Source organism: Phasianus colchicus, chromosome 5 (genome assembly GCF_987193195.1).
Source record: "Phasianus colchicus chromosome 5, bPhaCol1.hap1.1, whole genome shotgun sequence".
Lineage (NCBI taxonomy): Eukaryota > Metazoa > Chordata > Aves > Galliformes > Phasianidae > Phasianus > Phasianus colchicus.
In genome coordinates this window covers 23,886,016-23,900,494 of record NC_143440.1, presented here as the reverse complement: position 1 = coordinate 23,900,494, position 14,479 = coordinate 23,886,016, and the positions used below count along the sequence as shown (strand labels likewise).

Here is a 14,479-nt window from a genome sequence, read left to right as displayed (position 1 = left end):
GTTTTTTGATATACTGAATTTTGGGTAAAAGATATACAAAACTCAGGAAATTAAATCAGTATTTTCTAGAATTCCAACACGAAAAGAAGTACCAGTGCTTTTTTTTTTTTAATAAAAACTTCCACCTGGAAGAAAATCAAACCCAGAAAATGTTAAGTTCTGTAAAGAGACAAAACTGAAGCACATGGTGCTTAGGGACATGATTTAGTGGTGGACATGACTGTGTTAGGTGATGGGTAGACTTCTTAAAGATCTTTTCCAACCTGAATGATTCCCTGATTATATGATGTTAGCATTATGGGATTAAGTCAGTGAAGAGGCTGTCACAGTAGTGTGATACTTGTACCAGTACTTTTTTACAGAAAGTTTTGTACTTTCAGAAGGCACCAGCTTATCTGCAACCTTTGGACTACTAAATACTAAAAAGCCACAGGGTATTACATTAGTACAATGCTTTGAAAACCACAGAGAAAAGTTCATCTCTCTTATACCAGAGTTTACAGTACAACAAAAATGCTAAAATTACTCCCACTGCTGTTTTATGGAGAAAGTGAAGCTATGAATCTTTCAGTCCACGTGTGCAGTTTTCTGCTACGTAAGCTAAAGGAGGATATGTCTTTTGCTCCCATGGCAATGCAGACATCAGCAGTCAATGGGAAATAATTTATTTGAATAGCAACAATAACATGATGTGTTGATTCACTTTTTCTTTTTTAAATAAAATTCCTGCCCCAATGCGTCTCCCATCTAAACACACAATAGGCAGAACAAAATTAGGCTAAGAAATGCAAACAAAATTAGGTAGTGAATAATGGTTGAAATAGCTCTTTAATTGCAAAAATCTCAGAATTAGTAGGAAGCTTTACAAATGGCCTTCTGAGCATTTACAGGGCACAAGAGCCCAAACCTTTTATAATGTATGGTAGCTATAATAGTAACAATAATAAAAATATTACTAGAAAGAATTCATAATGATAATGTATTAAGCAATATATGCAGCAATGTAAAGAGTTCTTGAAAAGGCAGACAAGAAGAAGAGCAGGAGCTGTTCAAATTCTAATCATGGTAAACACCAACGGTCAATTATCTTGGGTCCTAATGATATATTTTGAGGCATATTAGCATGAAACCACAAGAAGTTACAAAGAACATCAGGAAAATTCAGTTCACAGCTGGAAGAGTTGAGGTTTAAGTTTACAGATATGGAAAAATCACTTACCTAAAAGCTAAACTGGAATATATATTGGAAAAAGAGATTACTAGAAAGAAGTCATGCATCTACAGGTAACACTTAGACCCAACGTACCAAAACACTTGCTTAGATTGGTCTGCTTATCAATGAAAACCTTGGCAGAGACAACATTTCCAAATGGCATAAACATCTGCAGCAGATCCTGATCCCCAAACTCCTGGGGGAGATGGTAGATAAACAGATTGGCTCCCTCTGGACCTTCAAACAAGAATATCAGTTCAGAAAAAGAACAGGTAACATAAGCCTGCATTATAGAAAAAAATAAAAGAGTTGAAAGACCATTCTAGCTGGATCTTCTAGAGAAAACAATGAAATCTGTTGTATGCACTTCTACAGAGTATTTGATTATAAGAATAAGTCAACTCGATCTTTTGCTAGGATTGATCATTTGCATAATTCTAGCTCTTTCTCCACCAACTTTGCTTGTGATTTCCACTCTGTACTAAGACTGTTTCACACATCTTAGCTGTAAGAAAAACTGAACGATAAGCTTGATCTTGTTTCATTTGGCCAAACGAAACAAGGTAAATCTCAACTGAAGCTGTAAGAAATAAGATTACAAGTAATTTGACAGATTATTTTCTAAACACCACCCAACATTCTGCTGAAAGCTTACTCTTATATTTTTCATTTTATACCATGTTCCATTAATTCAGAAATTGCAGAGTGGAGAATTGAAGAGAAACTGAAGAAATGATCATTAAGGATCTGCACAATGAGGTGGAAGACAAAGAACATCACATTTAGAAATACCAAGAAACCAAAATTAGAAAATAAAACAAAGAAAACAACACTCTACACCACAGTTGATTCTCTATGATATTTTATCATTATCATATTTTTATCATTATCATTATTTTATCATTATCATATGATAAAATATGATATTTTAGGCTGAAGACCCATACACTCTACTGCTCCAAGAAACTGGAGGAGTACTACTACTAAACACTTGAGACAAGTTAAATACTAGGAGAAAATATCTATATAAAAATAACTTTACAAAGTGATTAGTAGAGAGATCTCACAGGCTTTCCTTCAGCTTATTCAATAACTGTTGTTCTAAACAAGGTCAGCAAATTAAAGCTTTGCAACATAAGGTAGCTGCAAGGGCTAGGCTTGCCTTTCTGAAAACTCCTCTGAAGTTGCTTGCAACTTTCTGCCTACCTTCTTTTTGACTTCCTGCTGCACCAATACTCTGCTGTGTTAAAAGACTCTGGTTATAGAGTGTGGGCAATGCAGCAGCAGCGTATTGCTGGATTCCAGAATAAGCCTGTGTGAGAGCTTCCATTGTGCTACCTGTCCCATTTGAAAGACCACCACTGCCAAGTCCTCCATTTAAAGCTGCCATGCCTGTATAAGAAAGAAGAAGTAAAGATGACTGAGTACCGCCATTAAATTGGATCAAATATCTTTCATTATGCTGCACTACTATAAAAAAGCAAGGAGCAGGAAAAACAAAATTAACACAGCTTGAGGAATGATAACCTGCTATTCCCCCAGTCCACCACAACGCACAGCTTACCTGCTAGAGAGCTAACATTCAGGCCTGCTGTAGCCCCTGCCAGTGTCTGCAATGCTCCAAGAGAAGCCATGGGATTAACAGAGGAGCTGCTACTGGAGCTAGGTGAGGAACCTGCTATTAAAATAAGATAATTAAATTTCAAACAATACCTTTTTATTGTGATAATTCAGCTTCTCCATTAAATCATTTTTGTAGGAACAGCTAGTACAGAACAAATCAAGGCAACAGAATAGACTGTCAAAAACATTTCAAGCACATAAAACTTGATTGATCTCGTACCAAAACTCTTCGCGTTTTTAAAACTTTCTGCATTATAACATCTATTTTTTGCAGCGGTAACAATTTAATGACATGTAAGACATCTGAGATTCAACCAATTTATGAGTGACATCTACACTTTGTATCTCAATCAAAGTGACTAGCAGCAATACCAATTATTGCAGCCAGAATTGCTAAGATCTGCTACATATTAACACGAATCCTTGAAACACCATACAAGGTGAAGATGATCAAAAACACAGATAGTAGCAACATGAAAGAAAGCTCCAGTCAAATTGAACATATGGTTTTCCAATACAGCCAAAGCAGGAACAGCAAATGCCCAGACACATGAAACAATTTTCCATTAAAAATTATTCTGCAGCAGCTCAGACTATGGCCAAGAAAAGGATTGGAACAAAAATCTAAAATACAGTGTATCCTCTACTGACTGCACCACTAACGCCTTCAGCCATTTTTACCTCAGCAACCAATGTCTACAGATACAGTCCCAAGCAGATTGATGGCTGAAATTTCCTGCCACATTCTGTAACAGTTAAAACTGAAAGCTGGTGCCGCAGAGGCATCTTGTAGTCTTCCAAGAGGAATTTACGTCACATCAAGTGGGTAACAGAAGAACAGAAATTCAGGCACTTTCCCTCTCATTTTTGTAATTCTCACTGTACTGTATCCATTAAAACTTTGAAAAGAATTGTTCACATCTTTCAAGTGGATTTACCTACATTTCATATTCATCATTTTATATAGGTGGCACCACATCTCTGCTGGCATGGAACATGGAATGTTGTAACTAAATAGAATGCGGCAAACTCATCTAACAAGCCAGGGCAAAAGTGTGCTCTTGTACCTAACAAAAGCTGCAAAAGAACCCAGGGAGCTGCACTCTATATGCAGTTGAGTTTTTGTACTGACAGAGAAAGGGACAAGCTTGCTCTGGGGAAAGTTTTAGACAAACATTCTTTGTATCAGAAATCAAAATGCCCCAAACAATATTTCAAGATGCTTACTCCAAAGAAAAGGAGACACTTCTCATCTTACTATCAGTAACATTTTAAATGCTGTAAAAAGTACAGAGAACAGGTTACAGTAATTCTCAAGTCAGTAGAAAAACAGCACAGCTAGCTGAATGAAAGCCAATATATAAATAATACAGCTGCCTTGATTTTAGAGTTTCACTTGTTTTTTGCAGCACTTCATTGCTAATCTCCATAATTCAAGCAGACACTTCATTTGACAGATGAGAACACCATTTCAAGAGAAATAAAAAAGTGGTGGTATGGGACAGAAAGAATTATGCCAAGGCTTGAGAGCAAAGTAAAGACAGAATGGATCCTTTACAACTTTAAAAAGGTTGTGATTTTAAATACATTCATCTAAACCACTGCAAAAAGATGAACGCATTTATTTTTAGTTTAGTTGGCTTAACAAACATCTGCTTATGCAAACAAGAAATGCTTTAAGACATGAACATTGCTGAAAATAAGAACAAGAAAATGCAATGTATTTTCTTTATCATGTATATACAAGAATTGCTGTAGTGAGTCAGCACTCCAGTTGTAATGGTGACTAAAGGCATACTAAAGAGTAATAGAGCAAATATAAAGCAATTACAAAACAATACTTCCTAAGCACAGTTCCAGCAATCTGCAGCATTAAGACCTGTTCAGCTGAAGGCAATGTCTTTGTATTTAAGTTATGATTTTCATTCATTAATTACATTGCATTTTGAACACTTTTTTTTTACACTATTGTGTTCTGAGGCACTGAGTTCTGCCATTTAAGCATGCATCACACAAAGAAATAAAAGCAGCTAAAAACTTCACCTGATATCCTGCAATTCTTGCCTTAGAACATCTAATAACCAGTCTCTTTATTCATTTCCCTATTCATCTATTTCATGCCAGCTATGTATTTGTTAGGCTTCTACCGTATCCTCCTCCAACACCAGACCTCTATTTTACAGACTCTCTAGTTGCTCTGAATAGAAAAGGAGTTCCATCTCTATTCATACTCTCTCTTCTTCTGTTTTTCAAGTTTTCATATATTATGTTAGATTAGAAAAATAGTCCACAGTAATAGGGATGGAAAAGCAATGTAAGTTTATACATGTGCTTTAGTCCATTCCTAATTCTTTTTTTTTTTATTTCTTCCTCTTGTTGCATTTCTTCCTTCTTGCTTGCTACCAAAGTTAAATATTCTTGAAACAATGTATTGAATTACACCTAGCTAAAACAGCTAAATGTAAGCTTACTAACTGAAAGGACTGAGGGTTTTTCAACAAGTTTTAACAGGTAGTAAAGAATAGCTAGCAAAGATAACAAAATTAGGACAACCAGCTTACGGAGTTAAACGGAGGGATTTTCCCGATGCTTTCCAGAGGAGAGCAAGTCTGTTCCAGTTCAGTCATCTAGCATGCTTTTCACAAACCAGCAGTTTTTAATCTAAGGCTTCAGCCTCTTTAATATGGACTATCCATAGGTGGATGCAGCAGCAGCACATTCAGTTCCAAAGGGTAGCTTTGGTAGCTGCTTTATTGCAAAGTTGAACGCATAACAAGAATTCTTAACACTTCTGAGTTCAATCACAGTGACACAGAACCTACATTTAGTCAAGATATTGCACCATGTAGACTTCCAACTTCTCCAACACACAAAAGGTATCAGTGCAGATAAAAGAAAACCAAAAGGAAACACCTCATAATTGCTGTCTGGATTTTTCCACCACTTATGCAATCTGAAGACAATCCAGGAAAGATAGCCAAATAAGCATTAGGTGGACATTTGGATGACAGATGGACAGGAGTCAAGCTGGTAGTCATCTCATCTGTAGTTAGGTTTAAGAGGTTATCACAGTAGATATTGCCATATGTCCCACACAGACAAGGAAGACATTTACTAACACATGGCACTGAACAGCTATATTTAGAGTTTTTAAGGTCTAGGCACAGTCTAGAAAGGATGCTCTGAATGCTGAGTCTAACAGTGCTCTATGAAAATACAAACAGTGTGCATGCACATAGAAGTATTAATCAAAGATGTAGTAGTATGGTTTTAAAAGCGACAACAGTTCAGAGTGAAGAGCTAGCATGATTTGCAGTTATGAGAAATACCATGAGACTAAATGCTGTATGTATGCACATCAAGGCTTTCTTTTCCATATAAGTACAGTTTTAAATGTAAAGTGTATAAGGAAAAACCCTTAAACTGATTTTAATTGGTAAGTGACTACATATAGACCATTATACCCTCCAGAATTATTTTTAGATTTTTTTTTGAAGAAAGATAAACTCTACTCTTTTAAACTATACTTGAAATTCTGTTTTAAGAGCTTACTGACTGCTACATGTTAGATTAGTTTATTCTTCACAAGCTTCTATCTGTGTAGAATATTAATTCAAATGACACTATGATTACTTGATTGTAGATGCACAATAATTTAAGAATATGATTGGCCATCAGAAACTTGTTCAGGCTTAGGACAGCTGGTGATTGAAATTGGACTGCTGCTCCTCACCCTCAGCCTCAGGAAATGGCATCTGGAGAGAGCTGTGGGACAGCTAAAATACATAGAGGAGTAAGCAATCTCAAAGAGTCATAGAATCATAGCATAATTTCAGTTGGAAGGGAACTTCATGGATTATACAGTCCTATTCAGCCCAAAGCTGTTCTGATCTCTGAGTTAGAGAGATCTATTCACAGCCTTTTTCAACAGTATTCTGAATCTCTAAAACAATGGAGATTCCACAGCCCCTCTGGCATCTGATTCCCCTGCTTAATCACTTTCACCACAAGTTTTTTTTTTTTCCCCTTTTACAGCCAGTCAGAATTTTCTGTTACTGTTTCCACTGCTCTTGTTCTTTTTGCTTTACACTTTTAAGAAGCTGATTCTGCCTCTAACATGTACAGCATTTTAACTTCACAACCTGTCAGTCCTGTTCCCCACCTCAAGAGATAGAAAAAGCCAGCTCCAGGTAGTAGATGACAAACCAAAAAACAAAAGCTTAGAACTAAGCACCAATTAACCTCACAATTCCTGCTCTGCCACTGCACAAAGAAATATGGTAGAAATTCTCAGTCACATTTACTTCCATTCTTTCTCAATACCAAAGCAGTAGTAATGGATTGTAAATACAGTTCTTCTATAGCCTCAGCTCTGTGGGAATTTTGTTTGTTTTGAAATATTATAGAATAGGATACTATAACTGGTCAAGATAAATGTTGAGGTTTTACCTTGAAGGACTTCAGACCTTTATTTAAAGCTCTGTAACAACAGAATACTCTGAGTTGAGTTCTCTCTCAGGAATTTCTGTAAGTAGAAACTGTACAAAGCACCCACAGTTTAACTCCTGATCAAGTGACATATGGTTTTCTAAACAGCTGTTTCTTATAATCTGTTAGTCTAGTTCTTTGGCACTGCTATGCAATACAAAAAGCCACCTGGGGCAGTTCAGAATACCCCTCCATGTGCTAGAGATCTGTGTATTCTGCTCCTATGAGGCAGTTGTAATATTTTCTTCACCAATGCCAAAGAAATATGAAGTGGACATTTCTAGTGTATTACTTCACTTTTAAAGCATCTTCTATCTCCACGTCCACAAGAACAGGGCACATTAGCTGCAATATCTGCCTAAATTCACAGCTGCACTAAATGTGAGACTGTAGAAAAATGACTGGAAAGAAGTCACCTATCTTTCTGCTTCATGACCATTTCAAAACTCTTTTTTATATTAAACTGGCCATTTGGAAGAAGAAACATAGCAAAGCCTTTGCAGGTGGCAAAGATATATCTACCCTAAGCAAATGGCAGTGAATCTGCAGGTAGAACTCCTATCTATTGAAGACATTAAAGACATCAATTAAAGGTCTCTATCAACACAACAGTGACAGAGATGGACAAAATAGATTACATCTATCCTGATATGACTCCCCAAGGCAACCCATGTCATAACACACTATGGCATAGGCAGTCTCTTACCTGAGCTGGTGAGCACACTCAGGGGACTGCTGGAGGAGGTGAGCGCAGCGGTGCCACTTGGTGTATTCTGAGCTGCACTGGCTGCAGCTGCTAGCGCAGCTAGGTTCTGTAACTGCATCGCATTCAGTCCTGCAACACATTGAAGAATGTACAGTTTCTCCTACAATAGCCACCATCATCCAAGCCTAAGATCTATCAGCCTCAAAACCTCACAATAGGGTAGACAGTAATGGGAAGGAGCTTAAGAACATCAGACTTCAGTACTAGTTACTGATCTATTCAACCTTGTGATTCTTTGTTAGAACTAAAAAGGAACATATTTTGAAAATAATGATGATTCTCCTTAAAAGACCACGATCTCAGATGCAGATTCCAGAGCACAGGCATTTTCAAGCAGTGTTATGTTCAGTCACAAAAGCATAGAGATTTTAACTGCTATGGAGAATTAAGCCAGGGTCTGATGGAGTTGATCTACGAGCCAGAGAACTTGTCTAGACATCAGGCTAATAACCTCTTCTCATCTTATATCCCTTTACTCTCTTTGGGAACAGTAACAATTGCAGAATTATTTTAAGAAGATCTATATAACACAGTGGCCAATGTCATACCTTTAACCTGTCATCAGCTGAACATCAACTTGCTTTGTCTGGCTTCCTTGGCAGCCAAGAAGCAGCAGTCAACTGTGAGATAAGGTTAAGTGGCAACTCCTAACCACGAGATCAACCACTATATACACAGACTAGTCAGCCGGTCAAACAAAAGTGGTAAAGAAAATAGAAAACATTAAGCATGTTGTGGGTAATAAGCCAGGAATACTCAAGTGAGAGGAAGATGTGTTGATTAACTTTTATCGGTCGTTTACATATCTGACTCACCTTCATTTTGAGTTATAATTTATGAATTAAATGATTCAGTCAGTATTGACACTAATTTGCCATCTTTCCTTGTCACTGTATTATCATTCATACTGATTCTGTTCTAAAGACTCCTGTATTTCAACCATCCTTCAGTTAGCTAGCTCAATTCTTCTATTTCTTCCTCTTCCTCTTCCCTTTCACATCTCCACATTTGTTTATCTTAACAAATTTCTCCTCTTTTCACATGACTTTGTCGATGTGGTTCCTTGTCTTTCAGATGCTTCATAAGTACTTGGTGACAATGTACATGTGTCAAAATCTCAGCTTTTCAAATAAGGATGCAAACAGACAACATAAGGATGTGAATGGCAATGCAGAATAAACTGTTTATCTTCTTAGTGGCTTATGCTACCTTCAGCTTTTTTATTTTTTAATCTCAAATTGTTTTAACTTTCTGACTGGGTCCGTATCTTTCATTCTATTCAGTGCTCAAAACAAAAGGAGCCTGACTTTGTTTATATTCTCTAAGATGGCAATTCTAACAAAAATATTAAGTTAAAACCTTAGTTTTATTGTCATTGTTACTGTGGTACAGAGGGTTAAAATCTCAAGTGCAACAGCTAGTGAAGAACAGAGCAGCTTGCTTCCTTTCTGAAGCAGTTTGGCATGTACACACTGCACCTGTTCTCTTGCCATCACATTGTTTTTCCTTCTGCTTTCCAATAGGGTCAAGATTAAATTTTGTCTATAGAGCCCAATGCAGACTGGAATCTAATTACCTGCTAATTTTTCTATCAATGTCAAGAAATGCAATTGAGATATTAACAGAGCTTTGAAAATAAAATTCTCCCTGGGTAGAACAACAGCCTTGGAAAATTCAAGACACCATGCAACATGCTACTTATATACCTATGTTCTCAGTTTTTAAGGTGTTTTTTAAATGGTGAAGACAGAATTGCTCTGAAAACTCCACATGCAGTTTCTTTTAGCTAGGCCCCCTCAGCAGCCCTTTGGTAACAACAAAGATGAACTGCTTTTAGTTTTTCTCCTTTTCTACTATGTGCCTTCATACATAAGCAAAAGGGAAAAACTGGCATCATGCTCATAACAAAATCTGTATACATCACCATCACAAAGCTGATGGGTGTAGCAACACAAGTCAGATGTACAAAGAGATGTTTCTTAATAGCTCATGGTCAATGTCTGCACAAACAGGGCATGGACTATTGCTAACTACCAGACAACTCAAGGAAGCAATTTTAAAAGCTTTAAATATTCAGTACTAAAACCAAAACTATGTTTTTTTTTTCCCCTACCAGCAAAAGCATTTAGAGAATGTGGTTAGAATGAGTTACTAACAGGAATCTTATTATTCCCAACCTGATGAGGGTGAAAAGGAAAAATTAATTTGCTGCCCAATAGCAGAAACTTTAAGATTATCTTCATAGCTCAAGAAGAAATAAGTTAAAGCTACTTCAAATATGCTCACTTATAAAACATACATCTGTACTCGGTGAAAATTTTGATCAGTAGTCTACAGCTAGGAATCTGGCTCATATCTATTAAGTTGGTATTTCTCCATCATAAAAATAATGTCATCAACTAACTCAAACGCAGAAATTAAAGAAACAGAATGAAGGACTGGTTTAAAGTGCTACCAACACTGCATTTGCAACTCTGAAGTACTTAAAAATAAAGAATTTAAAACAGGAGACTTAAAAAAATTCATTGTAAGTGGAACACATGCACTAGTGCTTATTTCAAAATACAGGGTTTTAAATATGCATCTGTTTTGATGAAAATGAATATATACAGCTTTTTCTTTTTTTTTTTTTTGTATCCATAAGAGATTATAATTTCAAATGCCAGAGGTAAGAGAGGTAAACAGCATACCACAACTTACCTTCAGGACAATGATTAACTAAGATTAAGAGGGAACTTCCACACTTGTAGCAGAGGATTCCTATTATTCCACAGGATCAGTAAGCAAAATACTACTTACTACAATCCAATATGTCTACAGCCTTCTGGCTACTTTCTCTACCCCCCTCCTCCTCTTTTCTTTGGTATCAAATTTATCTTCCGGTGAAAAAACTCACCTCCCATTGGGTGGAGGCTGCTCAACGTGTTCAGGTTCCCAGATGAGGCTGCTGCTGTTTGCTGAAGGAGCTGCAAATAAAGCTAGACATTACACCAAAAAACAAAACAAGAGTGAGAGTGAGGGCTGGCTCCGCTTCTGGGAGAAACTGCATCACACCACAGCCAGAGTGCCGTCACAAAGGGAATTCCCACTGCTCACACACCACATCACAGCAAAGCACATCAAAAATTCCTCTTATAAAGCACAGCCAGAACACCATCATGGTGAAAATCAGTGTTATCCATGCACTACATCGCAGCCAAAGCAATAGCACAACACTTTTCACACTCAGCATAGTCAATATACTAGCTGAGGCAAAGTTTCTATCTAATACACAAAGACAAATCAGTACTGAGACTCAGTAATAAGAGAGAGCTCCTTTTCAAAGTACCTCAGGCAGGACTGCCACCTGCAAGGATATACTATCTCAAGCCAGACTTTACAACTGACATCACCCATACAGGACAAATGGCATGCCAGAAGTCAAAGAGCCAATGTGAGAGGGGATTTCCTTCACAACCCTTAAGCACAGTACCCATTAAAGAAATTTCAAGTCCTAGCTAGGAAGTTACTTAGGAAGATTTCCTATTCCTTTCACCATTACCTATGTATTGTTTAAAAAAAATTCTAATCTACCAACTTAAGCAGTAGTAAGAGAATACCCCCACTGCAATAGTACACCATACCAAGAATGAGATGAAGTTTTCATTTTTTGCTTCCTGGATCTTAACACTGCATGAAAACAGTTCTCATAACTACTCTAACAACCTAGAGCACATTAGTTTATGAAAAACAAACAGCAGACTGCACTCTGTTGCATCACTGTTGTAAGAGAGAGAGCAGATTCTCTCTATTCACTGGTGGGTTTGTTTTTTTTTTATCGTGCACTGTGAGCTGCATCTGATCAGCTTTTGTATTTGCACAGCGCCAAGCACTATTCTATGTTTCACTGGAAGAGGATGAGAGAAATGCTGTATGAGGAACAATGGAAGAATACAAGAATTATGTTATCATTATGTCACAAAAGACATGAAAGGGTATTTAGATGGATAAACACAGAGCCCATAACATGAGGAAAATCTTCCCTATACAACGTTATTTTACACACAATAGGAAAGTTTCAGTGCTTACTACTTCAGAAACTGGGGCTGAAATACTCACTTAAACGTCTCCTGACTAGCTTTCAGTAAATGACAATTTCCTTGTAATTCAGATTCCTCATCCACCAAATGGAGGATAAGAGCCCTACTTCTGTCTATAAGGAGCCTTCAGAATCCGTCAAACACCAAAAGACAATCAGACATCAAGCTATGAAGAGATGAAAAGAAACCAGGTCAGAAACTCACTGCTAAGTATTGCGGTCCAAGCGTGTTGAGACCAGCCAGGTTTCCCCAGACAGAGGCAGCACTGATCTGTTGCATTTGTTGCTGGAGTTGCTGAGCAATTCGTTTCTGCTCTTTGTCCTTCTGCGTGTCTGCAAATTTTACCACAATGGGAGAAGAGCAACCCTGCAAATAGCAATTGAAACAATTACATACATACCATCACAAAACTACTGCATTAAGACCAGCCATTGGAAACATTTTTGATACCCTCCCCAAACATATGCAATCAAACAATGCATTTAATTAAAGGTTCAAAATCTCATTTGTTTTCTATTCTACTTTATATTTTCATATTTTCTCTACAGATGAGGTTTCTATCTTGAATCCTAATAGTACAAGCAGAGCAAATATAACAGCCCAGGAGTAGTATTTATATACTCATCTTCTCTCCACTCTCTAGTTCCCCAAACTCCACAGTGACTGCCTGACAAATTGCATCATCTCTTGACATCCACTAACTTGTCTTACCTCCATGGTTTGCGCTTGGTGCATTGCTTTGATTGCTGTTTGCGCCATGGCTCTTGTTGTAAAAGTCACAAATGCACAACCTGGAAAAAGGACACAAAAGGAACCAAATCATCACTATATACACATTTCTAGAACAAATAAAGAAATGAAATGCCTATTGGAAAAATCACAGGAATAGTTGAAATGCCACCCTGAGGTGCAAAAAGCAGCATCCAGTAGAGAACAGCCAGAAAGGTTCCTGCTTACCTCGGCTCAGCCCATCTGGGCCCCGTAATATCCTGCATTCTTCAATCTGCCCAAAGGGGGAAAACATCACTCGGATATCATTTTCATTGCACTTCTTCGATATCATTCCAATAAACAACTTCCTATCTTCTACTGCTAAGAAATCAAAGGATAAGAGTATTACCAGCAAGTATGCACCTACTAGATCTTATTTTGTCAAATTTTCTCTATCAACTGTAGAATTACTTCCCCCTCTTATTCGGGGAATTCCAGCTGCTCATCACCAGATTCCTAACAATGGAACCTTTTTTGTTTTAAGAAGATTCATATTAGACATCTCAGTGAACCATATGGATCCTTGTTTTACATTTTACTGAGCTGCAAGATGTGAAAATAAATAAATATCAGCACTTCCCTGTACCTTCTACATTCATTTCCTGGTGAGGAAGAGTTGTATGTATTTTACTGGACTATTTTCATCATTTTTCATCTCTTCATTCCAGACAGCCAACACATCTCAACTGTATCTAAACAAGCATGTTAGTTGCAGAAGGCTTCTTTCTAGACTATTAGATTACCCTCTACTGTGTCAATCATGTGAATTAAGTTCTGCCTATTTCCTTATGTTCTTGCCAACAGTGGAAGCAAAAGCTTTTAGCTGTTTCATATTGATCCATGCAGATCTTTACCAAAAGCATGAAAATGTCACCTCAAATCTGAGCTGTCTATTACCATATATTACCTCCAAATGCCAATGTTAGCAGATATATTAAAATTGAAGGAAAGCTTTCAGTGTGGACTACTTTAAGATAAATGGTGCAGAGACAAACATTCATCTTCATCTGCCAGTTTGTGGCTACTAACATCAGAACTTTATACCTCTCATTCTATAGATTTGAAGATGCTTGTCACCTGTTAAATACTTTTAAGTGAATGAGGAAATTATACTCAGAATGCCATTTGGACATATGAAACAGTTTGCAAATAAAACATTCAGCACTATACTATGACAAATGCTGCAGCACAGTTTGAAGCTTCAAGACGAAAAAAAAGTCTTCTATTTAGTGTCACAGTAAGAGGCAATTTATTTGCTGAGCCTTCCTTGGGGTTGGAGGGAAAAATCCCAAGCCATTCCAGCTGGCAGGGGTTCAACTGATTATTAAATCTTTAAAGTTGCACACAATTCACTGTCAAACTCTTGGAGCATAAAGCTGTTTTCAAATCCTTACTGTAGTCAATTTTAGCTCAAGAGAACCAGAATTCCTTTTATTAACGGCAAGTTAAAATATTTTTTAACTGGTGCCTTCATATTTATATTTTCATCTACATCTTTTACTAAAATTCATACAATAACCTCAGATCTGCCACCCTAGA

General features: G+C 37.1%; 1 protein-coding gene across 21 annotated transcripts in view; it reads right to left on the bottom strand.

The window, feature by feature from the left end:
* CELF1 (CUGBP Elav-like family member 1) overlaps positions 1 to 14,479 on the bottom strand; it is a 53,586-nt gene that overhangs the window by 9,539 nt on the left and 29,568 nt on the right. For 6 of the 21 annotated variants that reach the window (XM_090140864.1, XM_090140858.1, XM_031593392.2 and 3 more), the window contains 8 exons: positions 13,127 to 13,261; positions 12,881 to 12,960; positions 12,374 to 12,535; positions 10,987 to 11,068; positions 8,031 to 8,159; positions 2,778 to 2,891; positions 2,420 to 2,605; positions 1,307 to 1,450 (listed from right to left, as the gene is read on the bottom strand). In XM_090140864.1, the coding sequence (XP_089996990.1) occupies positions 1,307 to 1,450; positions 2,420 to 2,605; positions 2,778 to 2,891; positions 8,031 to 8,159; positions 10,987 to 11,068; positions 12,374 to 12,535; positions 12,881 to 12,960; positions 13,127 to 13,261 (1,032 nt within the window). The remainder of the gene's footprint in view (positions 1 to 1,306; positions 1,451 to 2,419; positions 2,606 to 2,777; positions 2,892 to 8,030; positions 8,160 to 10,986; positions 11,069 to 12,373; positions 12,536 to 12,880; positions 12,961 to 13,126; positions 13,262 to 14,479) is intronic. The other 15 variants (XM_090140865.1, XM_031593396.2, XM_090140869.1 and 12 more) reach the window with 7 other exon arrangements.